The 14,573-nt window shown below is 39.6% G+C and overlaps 1 protein-coding gene across 5 annotated transcripts; it reads left to right on the top strand.

Moving 5' to 3' along the window:
• The first annotated feature begins 1,205 nt into the window (after positions 1-1,205).
• LOC115753907 (protein timeless homolog) lies at positions 1,206-14,184 on the top strand. 5 transcript variants are annotated; one of them, XM_048271632.1, is made up of 21 exons: positions 1,206-1,476; positions 2,291-2,443; positions 2,537-2,696; positions 2,992-3,310; positions 3,652-3,786; positions 3,856-4,048; positions 4,137-4,267; positions 5,025-5,234; positions 6,132-6,298; positions 6,974-7,052; positions 8,469-9,002; positions 9,088-9,437; positions 9,636-9,710; positions 9,793-9,894; positions 10,130-10,381; positions 10,972-11,040; positions 11,135-11,362; positions 12,080-12,193; positions 12,949-13,077; positions 13,501-13,793; positions 14,016-14,184. In XM_048271632.1, the coding sequence occupies exons 1-20, from the start codon at positions 1,374-1,376 to the stop codon at positions 13,775-13,777; spliced, it is 3,780 nt and encodes a 1,259-aa protein (XP_048127589.1). In that variant the 5' UTR covers positions 1,206-1,373; the 3' UTR covers positions 13,778-13,793; positions 14,016-14,184. The 5 variants fall into 5 exon arrangements, with proteins under 5 accessions (XP_048127589.1, XP_030548620.2, XP_030548619.2 ...); XM_030692760.2 differs by lacking the exon at positions 14,016-14,184 and having other exon boundaries at positions 12,952-13,077; positions 13,501-13,929; XM_030692759.2 differs by lacking the exon at positions 14,016-14,184 and having other exon boundaries at positions 13,501-13,929.
• Positions 14,185-14,573: the final 389 nt, after the last annotated feature.

The following is a 14,573-nucleotide window of genomic DNA, read 5'->3' as shown; positions in this document are numbered from 1 at the left end:
TCGGTAGAGGAGGGGCGAACCGCAGTCACTTCACGCGAAAAGAATCGGTCTCTGCTTTCTCTGCGGCCTTGTCGGGAGCTTCTGTTGTCACGCGTCCCAAGCTCCTCTTAATGCAAATACGATCAAAGAAGGAGAGACATGGGCGGGGCAAGAGCGAGGGCCGCCCTCACCGGCGGCCGCGAGGTCGGTCCTCGCCCCGGGCGAGCGAAGTGAGCCCTCGCAGCCGTTCCCCTCATCGGCCGCCACAAGGCAGGGCCCCGCCCGGGGCGAGGGAGGGTTTGCCTCGCGCGATCCGGTGAGGGCTCCCCTCGTCGGCGGCCGCGAGGCGTGCCCTTGCCTGGGCAAAGCGAGGGCCACCCTTGCCCGATCCGGCGAGGGCTACCCTCGCCGGCGGCCGCAAGGCAGACCCTTGGGTGTGGCGGGCAAGGCCGCCTAACCCACGGCCACCGCCGGTGGAAGGGAAAGAGGAAAGAAAAAATAGGAAAAAAAGAAAAGGAAAAAAAGAAAAAATCACAAAATGTAAAAAGACGAAAGTATCCCTATTGATGTCCTTCTTTGAAACAAAAAAGTCACTTGAGACCCTCCTTTGAAACAAGTTCCACATTGAGCCCTTTTTTGAGAAACTAAGTGCACTTGAGGCCCTTTTTTGGCATTTTTCCCAAAAATTATATTGCCCCAGATATACATATAATAGTTGCAATTTCACGAGCTATAAGAAATATTTTCAATTAGAATAAGTGCACTGGTAGTCTTAAAATTCGGTACAAAAGTGCAAAGAGTCTTAAAACTTGTCATGAAAATACAATTAAGTCCTAAATCTTTCAAAAAGTAAATCCTAAAACTTGTTAAGTTGGTGCACTTTCAAAATGCATAATTAAGTTCTAAAATTTGTCAAGTTGGTATAATCAAGTTCTTTCATTTGACAAATGGAAAATGCGAATAAGTTTCGGGACTTGGTTACACTTTTTTAAAGTTTTAGTAAGTAATTACCCTTTCGTGATAAGTTTTGGACTTCGGGTGTACTTATCCCTTGAAAAACTCGTAATTTTTATATTCAGCACTTAAATTTTGCAGCGCTTAAATTCGCGGTTTTGTCAAATAAATTCAGATGGAAAAATCGCTGCGCGAGAGACTGCCACGTAAGCGGTTCTAATATCGGTACCATAACAAAAGAGCACTCGATCATCTCTTCTCAATCTCCAGCGCGGGAAAATCTGATAATTTGGCGCCCTAACCTCCGAATTTCATCACACTCTCCATTTCTCCTGTCACTTTTCTTCCACTCTAATCCCTCACCTTCGATCGATTCTCCACCCAAGTTCCCTAGCATTCGATCTCGCCTCAGAAGCTCGGTCCGTCGAAGCTACGGTAGAATGGACACGCAAGGCTTATCTGCGATCTGTGCCGGTCTCGGCATCGTCGAGGAGGACGACGATGGCAATCGCATTGGTTATTCAAAGGGCTCGCACTGCCTAGGTACCAATTTGTAGCCATTTTCCACCTTTGCTAGGTTGTTTGTAATTTGAAACACGAAGAGAGAACTCAGGATTTCTTCTCAGTTGAAGTGTTAATGCCATGCTGCTACTCGAGACACTCTGTTGAGTTGATGGACTGTGTACTTTTTCGGTTCCAACTAGGGTTTACGCCCCCATTAATTTCTTATCACCCAAGTTTTTTTTTTTGGTCGGAGATCGCCCAAGTTCGATGGTTAGCTTAGCTCCCGTCTGTTGCATCCAATTCTCAGGCATGGCTTATTGGATCAAGTGACCGATGTGGAATATTAGTTCAGGGGACATATGCAAAATCTTAGTGCTACTGGGCGGAATGAAGAAATTTTACTTGAACTATCATAAAATATATCAGATAACTACTAAGCATTTTACCAAATCGGGGTTGGGAGGAGGGAGGTGCCCCGTCAATGCCCTTTTCTGTTATTGGATCCTACTGTTGATGCAGGACATGAAACAAGTGTTTTCCGTTCATTTTTTTTCTACATCATGAAATGCAAACACTGTGCGTCGTCCTAGACTCCAAATGCTAGAACACTGCCACTAGAAAGCTTCACTAATTCTTTTTCGGGGTCAGCCTGCGTGCTGGCGAATTTCACTTTCCCTAATCAGTCACTAATGTTACCTCTTTGTTGAAAAGAAATAATAGACTACCTTTTACTAAAGGGAAGTCCGAAGGTTATGTTTTGTTATTTTTAATTTATCATGCCATCTCACTAAGCTGGTGATGTATTAGTTATCTACCCGCTGAGACAAACCACTGTTTGTCAACTTGTTACCAGATAATTTAAAGGATCTGCTGAGATTTCTCAGGCGCGATGACCCACAGACGAGAGAGGTTTTCAAGCAAGTCTGCAAATGGAACTGCGTGTCCAAAGACTTGATACCCATTTTAGAGCATTGCCAAGACGATCGCAGCTTGGTTTTGAACACTGGTAAATTGACATCTCAAATGCTGCAGTGCAAGTTCATTGAATGCGTGTCTGAGTGGAAGAGATGATTTATTATTAATTGTTGGTTTTCTATAGTGAAGGTCTTGGTGTTTCTCACAATGCCCATTGAGCCCACGTCCTCTGATATTCCGCTACAGGTCGAGTATTTATGGGATGTTAAATCTGCAATTACCGTGAGTGACACAGTTGCAGTTATTATTTCGCTGCTTGAGAGCCCGCTGGAAAACTTGGAAAGGTGACACAACTCATCCTATTCCATCTGTTTCACTGCATACATTGTCTAAGAACTTGAGATAGAGATATCATAGACTCGGTTTCAACTGTAATGCATACAGCTCAGAGTCCATGTCTTCTGGTTTTTCGTATATTGGCACCGGTAGTGCTAGACTTTAATTGGCTTCCCGCTTTTTACTTCATGATACGTGCGCGTGCTGGCGTGTGTGAGAGAGAGATTCGGATCGCTTTAGTTTCTGTCATTTGTTACTAACAACTTGCTCTTATTTTGTTCAAATTACACGGATCCATTCCAGTGAAGTATTCACAGAGGATGACTGGAAGTTAGTGCAGCTCGTTCTTACTTTATTTCGAAACCTACTGGCCATCCAGGGCATTTCAGCACTTCAGAAGGCTGCTGGATTTGCCACTCAAATATTGTCACTTCGAGACAGATTTTTGGAGCTTTTGTTCCGTGAAAATGTGATGGATCTATTCTTACTCGTAGCTCAGCATGTTGGTGGTTCTTCTGACTACCTTCATCAAGATAATTGGCTTTTACTGGAGATTTTTTACTATATATTTCATGGCCAAGATCCTCAGTTGGTCGCAAAAGCACATCTGAATAGTCACAAGGTGGGTATACCTCTATTTTTCTCATTTTTATCCAGATTATGATACATCGGACTGTATAGACTGTAGAGGGGAGTACTTAACTAAAACTTTAGTCTGTATTATCTGAAAATTGAGCATTTTTATTAATATGATTGGCGTGGTATTACTGAAACATGATTGGAAGCTGCATAGATCATGTTTGGTGTCTCAATTTGACTGTGCGCCATGATAATGAACCTGAAAAGTGGTTGTTTCGTTGCGACTCTTGTTGCTGAAATTTAGAATAGACTTCTATTGTGTGTCCTTTACAAATAATTGATTGACATGCATGTCCTGAATTCACTCAAAATAATGTCATGAAGGATGCGGAAGCCAAAACTTCCTTGAGTAGCCTCAAATCAATTATTGAAGAGGAGAAGGACAAAAGGAGGCTTTCCAGGTTACAATATGCCGGCCGCTATTCACATTTTTCTGGGACATTTGAGCGATTTGCCATGGTATGAATTACTTTGTTTTTTACTTTCATATCAATTTTGAGCTTAGTAAACTCTGCTTTCTTCTTGCAGGATGGTTCCAAAGCAGTTCTTAAAGGAAGTCCTAATTCTTCATCGCTCGATGTATACTCTAAATCTGATAAGTTCTGCCGGGGTCCAACGAAAAAGATTGTGTGGGACCAGGGGAGAATACTGACAACGACTGATAACATTTTAAAGTTGCTTCATGGTTTCTTGAATCAATTTCTATCTGGGGGTTACAATGGTATGTTTCAAACTAAAACAACAATTTTTATTGTTTTGTATTAGCACTCTTTGATGCATTGCTGAAACTCATCTGGTCCATGTATCAGTTTTGATGCAGTCAGTTCGTGAGGATATTGAGAGGGAACAACTTAATATTCAGAGAAATGATGTGGTGTACTTCTTTGAGTTTGCAAAATTTGTCACTTCTTTTCAGTATCACAAATTTTCAGCATCTAAGGTAAGATTTTAAAATTGGACATTCACATATTTACTTACATCCTCTGCGACGTGGAGGATTTAATTGCACTATTTCCTCTTAAAATTAGGGTAGATCATGTGTCGAATTATGTACTTCTGGGAGTACAAATGCATTTCTTATTCAGGTTTCACTAGGTGAGGTACAGTGCTGATTGGTTATCTATTTTGCTGTTTGTTTTCTCTGGATTGACAACATTCCCATATGTATGCTGTAGACTTATTCTAGTATAAGGAAATTTGATGAGGAAATGTTAAAAGGAAGGAGATTCTGTGAGAAACCTCCTAGAAAGAGGAATAAGTTCTAAGTGAGCAAATGTATGAGGGTATTGTTTGAACCTGTACTTTATACACTGCTTCCTTTCTAGATACTTCCTTATGCTTGAATTTAGGTTTTCATTCAAATATATTTGAATTCTAAAAGGTCATTCTATGTGTATACATCATTGTGGGAGGACATTGTTGCAAAGCTTAAGGTCACCTTTCTACAACCTTGGTGAATAATGTTTGTGAGCATTTGACAAAACCTACTACAACAGTAAAGATCTGATAGGCATCACTGTACTGTTATTTGTTTGCCTACGCTCAGCCTTTTTACTGTTTCAGTGAGAGGAGATATGGTAAGTATATCTTTTTTCTGAGTTCTGAAATAGAGGGCAGTATACATAAGCTCAGATTCTGTCATCAGTCTCCAGTTACATACATTTCAGATATCATATGAATATTTTGTTATATTACAGCCTAATGCAGAGATGGGCAGTTGCCTATCTAGTTGTAGCAATGAAGATAGAAGCCTATTTAGTGGTGATATATGTGGGCCAATTGCTGCATCAATGAATGAATCTATGTTTCTCATGGTTATTTCGAAGTGGCGTGATGCCTTTGATGGATTAAAGGAAACAAAAGACTACAAGTTTTTATCTGCAGCAGGATCTCTTCTGAAAGCTATGGTAATTTTTCCTTTATGGTTACCCTTTAAAATGATTCTTGGAGGACAAGTTTGACTGCATGCATCTTCTATGTTGTTTATGTGTAGATGGGGGCTTGGGCGAATATGTTGAATTTCACTCAGGTCATGGATTACACTTGTTAGGAGAAAGGAACAAGATCTTCATATTCAAGATACTGCAAATTTTATTACTGATAACTTTTTGGGGCTGTTGATACTTTGATCCTTTGCAGTGTTATGAAAGATGTGCAGTGGAGATGAAATTTTTCAAGGTGACGAATGTAGGCATAAGAAGTGAAGGGAAAGACCCTTAAGTGATTAGTCCCACGAGTCTTCCTCCTCAATTGCACAAGTATATACTTTGAAGGAATTAATAAACTGTGTAATATAATAGGAACATAGTACAGCTGAGAAAATACTAAATATCTAAGCTGATAGTGGTCTTCATATATTGATGGAATGGTGAGATTTTGATATACAACCACATTGGTATACTGATAATCAGTTACTGCAGCACGTAAGAGTGAGGTGATTCATCCTCAAGTGGGCTCATTGAGAAGTAATGCCTAAATATCTCATCTCATTACAAGTTTAGTTGGCCCTTCTTTTTCTACTGGGATCATGGGATGAAACAATCAACTAATCTGCTGTCATGGACTTACTGCAAGACTGGTTGTTGCTGTGGTTTTGATTTGTTTTTTGTGCAAAAGATGGTTAAGGAGCCCCCGTAAGTTCTGTATTTGCACTTCCTGGCTACTGCTTTAAACTACATTCTGATGTTGGAGGGGATGTCAACATGACTTGATGGTTTCCTGTTGATAAAGAACTGATAGTAATGCTAGCGCTGTTATGGAAGGTATTAGCTTTTATATTCACCAAAACATGTCTTCTTTTGCAGATTCGGGCACTAGATTTGGTGCTCAAATTATTGCCAGAAAATTCCAGGGAGCCTCAGACTGCCCGGGTTCTTCTTTACAAGTTATTTTATGATCAGACTGATCAAGGAATGACTCATTTCCTTCTCAACCTTGTCAAATCGTTCGATGTTCACAAGCAACCTAGAAGGTCTTTTACTTCATATGTGCTATTGTTGCTTTAGATAGTGAAATTGCCACTAGCACTGGCTTTCTGAACATTATATCTTAGGCTGGGACATAGTTCTGTCATTAAGCAGCAGCTAATAACTTGAGCATTAGATGACTGATGTTGCCCATACAAGTCATATGGTAGAGAAGATGGCTCAAAGTTCTTACTGACAAGTTACACACTGAGGAATCATCTCCCTGAGACAACACTACTTTTGCCCCATTTATATGCAAAGTGGATCTACATTACATGAAGTGTGAGGACAAGCACCTGCCACTAAAATGTTTCTCTAACTTTTGTCTGCTTTCCTTCCATATCTTAAACCCAATACTAGCGGAGAGGGGTGGGTGCATAACATCACTGACTGCCTGACCTTGGAACTTTTGCAGGACGGAAGTATTAGAGACATGTTTTTGAGATTTTTAAGGATAGTGTACTATGTATTAGTGAGTTTAGCAGGGTTATTTGTCTTTTTTAGCAAAAACTTGTAAAAAATGTCTCATAAGTTTTCCATGGTTTTCTGGCATTGTGGTTTGCCAGGTGTAAAAAGTCAATGAATTCGATCTGCTTCTGGCAAAATTCTCATATGTGTGTAAAGTATTAGTTCATAATCAAACTTTCCTGCCCTGATTTTTCTTTTTTCCTCCTTATCAGTGATCTTGCAGATTTGGTGGAAGTGATTCACACAATCATGCAGTTGATGGAGAGACTTCAAGATCGCGGAACACTAAGGGTATGTGACCATTGTGCAAGATGGGAAATATGCACTTTTGTGGCAATTTTGGTGAGGTGATTCATTGGATAATTTCTGTTGATGGAATTTCACAATGATACCTTGAGGCTTTCTATGTCTGAACTTGTTCTCCGCTAGTTCTATCCATTTGCCATCTGTAGTGTCAGAAGTAGTAAGAAAGGGGAGAATGTGATAATATCTAAGGTTAAGAGAGCCAAGGGATTCATTCAAGTAAAGTAGTCTTCCCTTCCCATCAATGAGTTCACCCAGGAGCTGCAACAAGGACTCAACTCCCTTGGTTGGTGGCAAAGGGCGAGTTTCCTTATAAGAGGATATACAGGAAGTTACAAGGGCTAATGGAATGGAGTGTACCCTATGAAGAAGGGAAGAGAGGACCGGAGGTTTCGCAAGAAGTGGAAGTGAGAGATGAGAACATTAATTTATGGATAGGGCCATAGACTCTTGCATGTTGCTTATCTCCCTCAAGCACTGGTCTTTTACTAGAAAACTCCCATTGAAATCTTTGTACTTAAGCAGCGAACTATGAACGGCTAATTTTTCTCATTGGTTTTCTAAATTTCAGTTGGACCTATTGATTCATTGTGCTATACTTTTTTGTAGGAGGAGACAAGTTAATGAGTCCTCTCTTTTTTAATATATAATTAGCCGTAGGCTCCGTTATCATGTAGAAACTCATTTAATCGCGCAATAAGAAATGCCCAGTAGATGAATACTACAAATGCAGCATATCATACATTGTTCCTACAGCATCAATTTTTGGTCTCTTCATCTACGAGCATTTGCAATGACTCATTCTTTCTGCAATCTCAGAGTTGACTTGCCGTGAGTGCAAGAGTCACCACCTGGCCCAGGCTGGGTCCAATTTAATTTATCTGTTTTTCTAGAAAAGAATCAATTTTTGTCATTATTTCCATCCATTATTTTTGTCAACTTCTGTCCATGTCTATTTCTGTTCATGCTGTATACTTAGGATGTGATTCCATTGAGGAAGGCATCACCCCACGCACAAAATTAACATACCGGGACACCAATGCAGAATATTTTTGCATTCACGCATCATGCTTAAGTTCCCTTGCACAAGTGACCAGTGATACTAACATAACAGGGTCTCATTATTTCTTGGGCTCGTATTATCAGATGCCGATATGCTGTGCATAATTATGAGGGCTATCATCAATGCACTTTTTTTGAGTGAATTCATGCAGTCTGATAATCTTGTCAAGCATGCGGGGATTGTTTATAAAGTGCTTGCAATGCCATATCAATGTTTTCAGTTTACTTTTCTATTTCAATAGATTGTATTCTGCAAATGATAGCATTCCCAATTGTCTTTCCTGATTTATAAATGCCCTCTATCTAGGTATTGTGTATTTATCAACAAACTCATTTTGCTAGGTTACTAGAAAATCCAGAAAGAGGAGAACGGGCAAAAGAGGAACCGACAAAGTAGAAGCAGAGATGGAACCTTCGGCAGATTGTCTTATGGTTCAGGATGAAATTGCTATACCTAGTGGTGAAAAACTAGCTTCTGGAGACAAGTGTCACCAAGATGGCCAATTAGATGCAGATTCTAATGGTGGTGAAGCTGGTATTCTTCTTGATGCTGATATTTCGGAGAAACATGATGAATCTACCATGGAGCAACAGAAGACTGACAACAATCTGCTATGTTCAAGAAAATCTGACCCTCCAAGGAATCTTTGTTACAGTACGGGTGATTCTTCTGGTGATGAACAAATTGTTCAATATGATGAAGTTGATTTTAAAGTGTCTACGGTAGTATCAGCCTTTGCAAACAATGGCATCATTCATAATCTGTGTTGGTTATTGAAGTTCTACAAGAGCAACTCTATCAACACAAATCGCTATATACTTTCAATTCTGAGTAGGATTGCCAATGATCTCGAGCTCTCTCCAATGCTATATGAGGTCAGGACACTTTTTTTATTTATGACTTATGGAAACTGACTCATCAAGTTTCTAAATATCTGAAGAGTCCTATAACATTTTGCAGTTATCACTCTTGACTATATTTCACGAAATATTAGTTGAGCAGAAGTTTTGTCCAAACAAGGAATGCACAGAAATAGTGAACTTTCTGACCAACTTAGTCAGAAAAATGCTACGGAAGATGAAACAGCAACCCCTTCTTTTTGTGGAAGTGCTCTTCTGGAAGACCCGCAAAGAGTGTCATTATATTAATGCTGAATATTTACTGCATGAGGTTGGCAAGTTGAAGAAACAGAATGGATATGGAGAAATTGGTTCCAAGCATGCTACAGGATGGGTTCGTAGGAGCATAGCAGATGCCTTGGGTGAAGATGAAGCTGATGTGGTGATAAGTCATGACTTAGGGTACCAGAAGTAAGAAACCCTAAAATCTCTCACATGCACTATACATTCTGAGAGAATATTATCTTAAACATGAATTATTAAAATAGCCAACTTTTACTTTTTATTATCATATTTATCATTGTAATTTCCTTATTTTGAGAATCTTTGCGATCGCAAGCTTTTGTTACAGTGTCAATATTACATAAATCATGTCCTCCATTTTTCCAGAGACGATGCAGACTCTGATGAATCACCAGAAATCAGTTCACCAATTGACGTTAATGCGGAAGAGAAACTTGAAAGGTACTACATTTTCTAACTCGAAGAAATAATACCAAATTACCCCTTGAATTCCCTGCTTTAAGTGTGGGAGTGGTTGTTGCAGGGAAAATTCCTTGGACGATGACCATGGCAAGGTTTCTAAAAGAAAGAGAAGACTCGTTCTTAGTCACGAGCTAGACTCCAAAATTAGAGATCTGTATGAGAAGTAAGTAGCAGTGCAAAGATCCTCCTTACTAATAATTTGTGTGTCATAGTAATGTTGGATCATTTTCTGTCTGAAAAAAAAGGAGAAAGAAAACCTCTTTCAAAAGTGCTTTGATAGAAGATACATGTTGTTTTATTGGTCATATGGTCTAGAACATTATTCATGCCTTACCAAAGGATGAAGTGATTGTTCATTCATAATGTCCAGTATTTTGTGCTGTTTAATTTTGTTATAGGTTCAAAGATGAACAAAAATGCAATCACCTGATTGCGGAGGCTGTAGATCCTGATTGTAAAGTTTCACCTGCTCAAGTTGGGAACAAGCTTAAGCAACTAGGATTGAGAACTGCCCGAAGGAACAGAATCCCTTACAATAAAGAATCTACTTCATGGCCCAGTCAGCCCGAGGATGGGGAAGATGCACAGGAAAGAGGGAGTTTGTCTCTTAAGTCACGGGATTTGATCAATCATTCAACGAGGCTACCTTTGTAAGCACCTATCTGAATATTCTTGTTATCAAGAAAAGTTGATTGCCTTTTGTATGGACAATTACATAGAGATTTTTCTTTTCCTGTTTGCGTACTTCTTGAGTTATTAAGACATTGATATCTGGGCCTTGAACGATGTCAGTCCAGCAAAGAAGTAAACTCTAGTAGTTTCTTTTGTCCAGTTGGAACTAGTACTCTGTTTATATGGTCGGTCCACAATAACTCCCTTCAGGAAATAAGGAATATATTGTCTTCGTTTCTTTGGTTCCCATAAAGCAATCTTTCTGTAGGAATATGAGGTTGAGCAAATCCCCATGTTTCTTCATTTAGAAGATGAAAATCTCAAGAAAGAAGCATACACCATCATCATAGAAGAGGAGAGATGCCATTAATAGGATAAGAGGCATAGTAGCAGGAGTATGCCTTTATTTTTATAGTAAAATGAAGTTGCCCTTGTTTGAATAAGACTGAAATAGGCCCTTTTTGTCTTCTTTTATAGGATTTTTCTTTGCAGCGTGGTAATTATGTAGGATGTGCTCATAGAGAAATTTGAATGCTATGTGAAGTGCTGATGTTCTGTTTTGCTTCAGCCACGCAAGAAAAAGAGTACGTGCATTAAGTGAAGATCAGGAGGCAGCTATTAGATCTTTATTTGAGAAGTGAGTTTTGTCCAATCATCATCTCTCCACTTTTTTAGGACACTGTCCTTTTCCTTTTCATCACTGATGCTAAAAGGTATGTGGTATATAATAGGTTCAAGGATCATAAAAGGTGCAGCTATATGATTGCAAATGCGTTGGATGGTGATAAAGTATTCACACCTGCACAAATTGCTCGTAAACTCAAACAGCTAGGTTTACGTGCTCCCCGAGAGAAGAAGGTTGAAGCCGCCTTGCATTTGAGAGATGAGAATCTTAGTGATCATCCTGCTGATGAAACGCAGGATTCGGACAATGAGACATTGCTATCATTGAGGCTGAGGTAATTTGACTCTACTCCTCCCTTCAAACATCCCTAGGTGTTACGTACACGGTGCTTGCCATTCTTAAAGAACAAAACATGTCTGTTACGATAGCTATGCTATTTATCTACTGTATTGTTGAAAATGCTGGATTTAACCAGGCAGCTCATACCAGTCCCGGGGAAAGTGGTCTGGTCTCGAGTCTGTTTCAGCCCTTCAAACCATAGTCAGTCGCAAATCTGATCAAAGGCAAAGGATGTTCGACTTTGATTTTAGACTCGCTGATATGCTTCCAATATGATCTGAAGAGAAGTCCAATGTCCTCCATTCATCTGTATTTGAGGTCTCGAAAACCAATGCATTTACTCCTTTGCACCATTAATCCACTTGAAATCAGTGGTCAGTAGTCATTCTGGATTGATTATATAGGTTGGATTCAGAAGGGGTCGAGCAATTAGGTTTTGGTAGATACATGAGTCATCCTTGATCAATTCTGTTGCACATATTTTCTTGATCAAAACTGCCACCCTTTTTTGCATTTCTAAGAACATTCCACGGCTGGGATGGGTGCCATGTTCCTAGCTTTGTTTTCTAAGAGGAACCAGCCACATCTTAGCCTTGAATTTTGATCTTCCCTGATATTTTCGGACGCCTGTGATGTAAGGTTTGTTTCAGCTTGAGAGATCTTTCATAGCAACAAATACTTAATATTACCCCAATTTTGTGCATGCCATCAGGGGAAGAAACAAGGAGAATGAAAAACTCTTCAGCAGTAAATTGCAGAGTGCAGAAGTTGAAGGAAGATCGTTGGAAGATGATTCTGATGACGAAACATTGAGCTCTGTCCTGAAGTAAGTCTTTTAACTGAAGTTGTAGGTTGTGGTTGCATTGTTCTCAGTTTTAGGCGTTATTTAAGAATCTCTCGGTAGGGCCAAAACTATAGCTGTATGATCTTGTCTTTGCACCCTTACAACTTGAAGATAGATGTCCTTTGGTTTTTTTGAGATTCATGTTCAGTTCTCCAATACATTATACAATAGTACAGTTATTCACAGGCTAAATGTAAAACCGTTTACCATGAAGCACCTCAGTTATTTAGGCAGTTGGAGCATGTAATTGATGATCATCATATCATTTACATTTATTTATTTTGACGATCCGCTGTGATTTACCGTAAATTCAGGTATAAATTTTCTTGAAACCTTCCCAAAATCAAAGCATTCCGGAAACCGGGGGGTGGACTATAAAATAGGCATTTTCACTCAGTTTAGAAGCAGAATACCCCTCATGCAGGTCTAACGAGAAAGAGAAAGTTACGTACAAGTAATGTGTTTCCGTAGACAATATCTTGAAGTGCATGAGGCTTCCTTCTATTCGAATGGCTGCACAATATCTTTCTTATTATTTGTGTTCTGAATCATTGGAAATAAACTTTGACATTTCAACCGATATTCAAGTTTTAATTTAAGTATATTTGTTCTGAAATTTGTGTTGTGTTTGTACGGCAGATATATGCGGACTGTATGTATTTGATCTTTTGCATGTCATTCTAGATATCTGCACACTTGCCCCCTGACAGAAATACTGACATGCTCTTTGCTCATAGAAGTAGAAAACTCACTGTATCATCAACGATCAGGAGCTTTGCAAATGAGAGCATCAGAATAGCTTCGACAGAAGGGACATTATTGGACAGAGAGAGTGATGGGGCAACTGTTGAAAATTCTGCAGAAGGGTATGTTAGCTAAGAAGATACCTTGTGCTTGCTAAAGTACTCTTCTGGCCCTCTTCTACTGCTTATAGATGACTGCAGCCATCAGTTATGAGGCTTAAATTACCCGTAATGAAATTTATGTACGTGTATATATGTGTTCATGTATGTATATTGTGTACGTGCTTATGTATGTATGTGTGTACGATCTCAAACTATCGATATCTCTTAGTTAACATGCTGCTGAATATCGATCCATTGAAGTGTCTAGAAACAGAGAAAATGAATGCTTTTGATGGCTGACTTTTGTGAGATGAAATTGCCAATAATATTGTATTAATAGTGAAATTTGCATCATATTTTGCATGAATGTGGATTGCATTGACCTGCTTGGGTCAAATTGGCTTGGATTATTTTCTCAAGCAGATTAAACTTCTTTTGCACCAGGGATGAACGTGACTGGCCCATTAATGTTGATGCCACGGGGGGTCAGCGCAGTGTTTCCTTGAACAGTTTAAAGTCCAGGGGCACTTCTGAAGTTGAAATAACTGGCAGCATCAACGACGATCTTGGTTCACCCATCGAACAAGCAAATGATGCACCGCTAGAGAAAATGGAAAATGAATTGGAAGATTCAGGTGATTACGTATCCTCTACTGCGACAGCCAAAAAGGCTATTGGTGGGAGAAGATTGAGGGTGGTGTTTGATGATGAGGAGGATTAGCACAATGGAATTCAAGGTTTTGTTCCCCGTTTCTACGAAGGCCTTTACAATTGTTCCAATGGTTACGGTTGTCTCACAATGTGAATAATAGTTTGGATTCCTGTATAGTTGCAACGCTACTTCACTTTTTTTTTTTTTTTTTTAAACTCTTATCCTTCTCTTCTGCCAGTTGGTTGATCGCCTGGTAAATTGAACTGCAACCATGATGAAATCTGAACTATTAATCACATTAATGTAGAGAACGAAGAGTTGAAATGAATATGGTCGGGGGTGGGAATCACCAAGGCTTGGCTATGACCAAGTCGAGGCTTGACAAAATGTAATCGTCCTTTGTGCGGCTTTCTTATTGTAGGGCGCTTTTCCAAATATGAAATTGTCTCGTACCAGTAGCCGCCCGCCTTTCTGCATTTTCAAAGTTTCTTGATTATTCTCGCTAAATGGTATATGATGACCCAAATGGGGGGCCATATGCACTGTCCATTTGCTGCCCCGAATAGTTTTCTGTCCTGATGTATTATCACTTACCGATAGAGGCCACAAAATGGGGCAGAATTGTCCACAATGATACCTCGTGTAGGCCTTGTCTTGAGAACCTGCACCGCTCCCGTTATGAGAAATTTCCAGTGAATTCCCTAAAAATAGATGTGTTACTAACAAAATCTAATTTATATTTTTGATATGATGCCAGACAAACTAGTTAAATCACCAAACTGATTAGTAGAGCAACCAAGGAATGTCGATGACAATTTCTTGTTACAGCACTCTCTAAGAGGACTAGTTCATAAACCATGTGTAT

Source organism: Rhodamnia argentea, chromosome 10 (assembly GCF_020921035.1).
Source record: "Rhodamnia argentea isolate NSW1041297 chromosome 10, ASM2092103v1, whole genome shotgun sequence".
Classification (NCBI taxonomy): Eukaryota; Viridiplantae; Streptophyta; class Magnoliopsida; order Myrtales; family Myrtaceae; genus Rhodamnia; species Rhodamnia argentea.
Note: the sequence above shows the minus strand (reverse complement) of the source record. Positions and strands in the feature narration are given on the sequence as shown.

Excerpts from the sequence above, each read along its gene's own strand:
- LOC115753907 (XM_048271632.1), top strand. The coding sequence starts at position 1,374 with ATGGACACGCAAGGCTTATCTGCGATCTGTGCCGGTCTCGGCATCGTC. Across the intron at positions 11,041-11,134 it reads ATTAGATCTTTATTTGAGAA|GTTCAAGGATCATAAAAGGT; the intron begins GTGAGTTTTGTC and ends GGTATATAATAG. Across the intron at positions 12,194-12,948 it reads ACATTGAGCTCTGTCCTGAA|AAGTAGAAAACTCACTGTAT; the intron begins GTAAGTCTTTTA and ends CTTTGCTCATAG.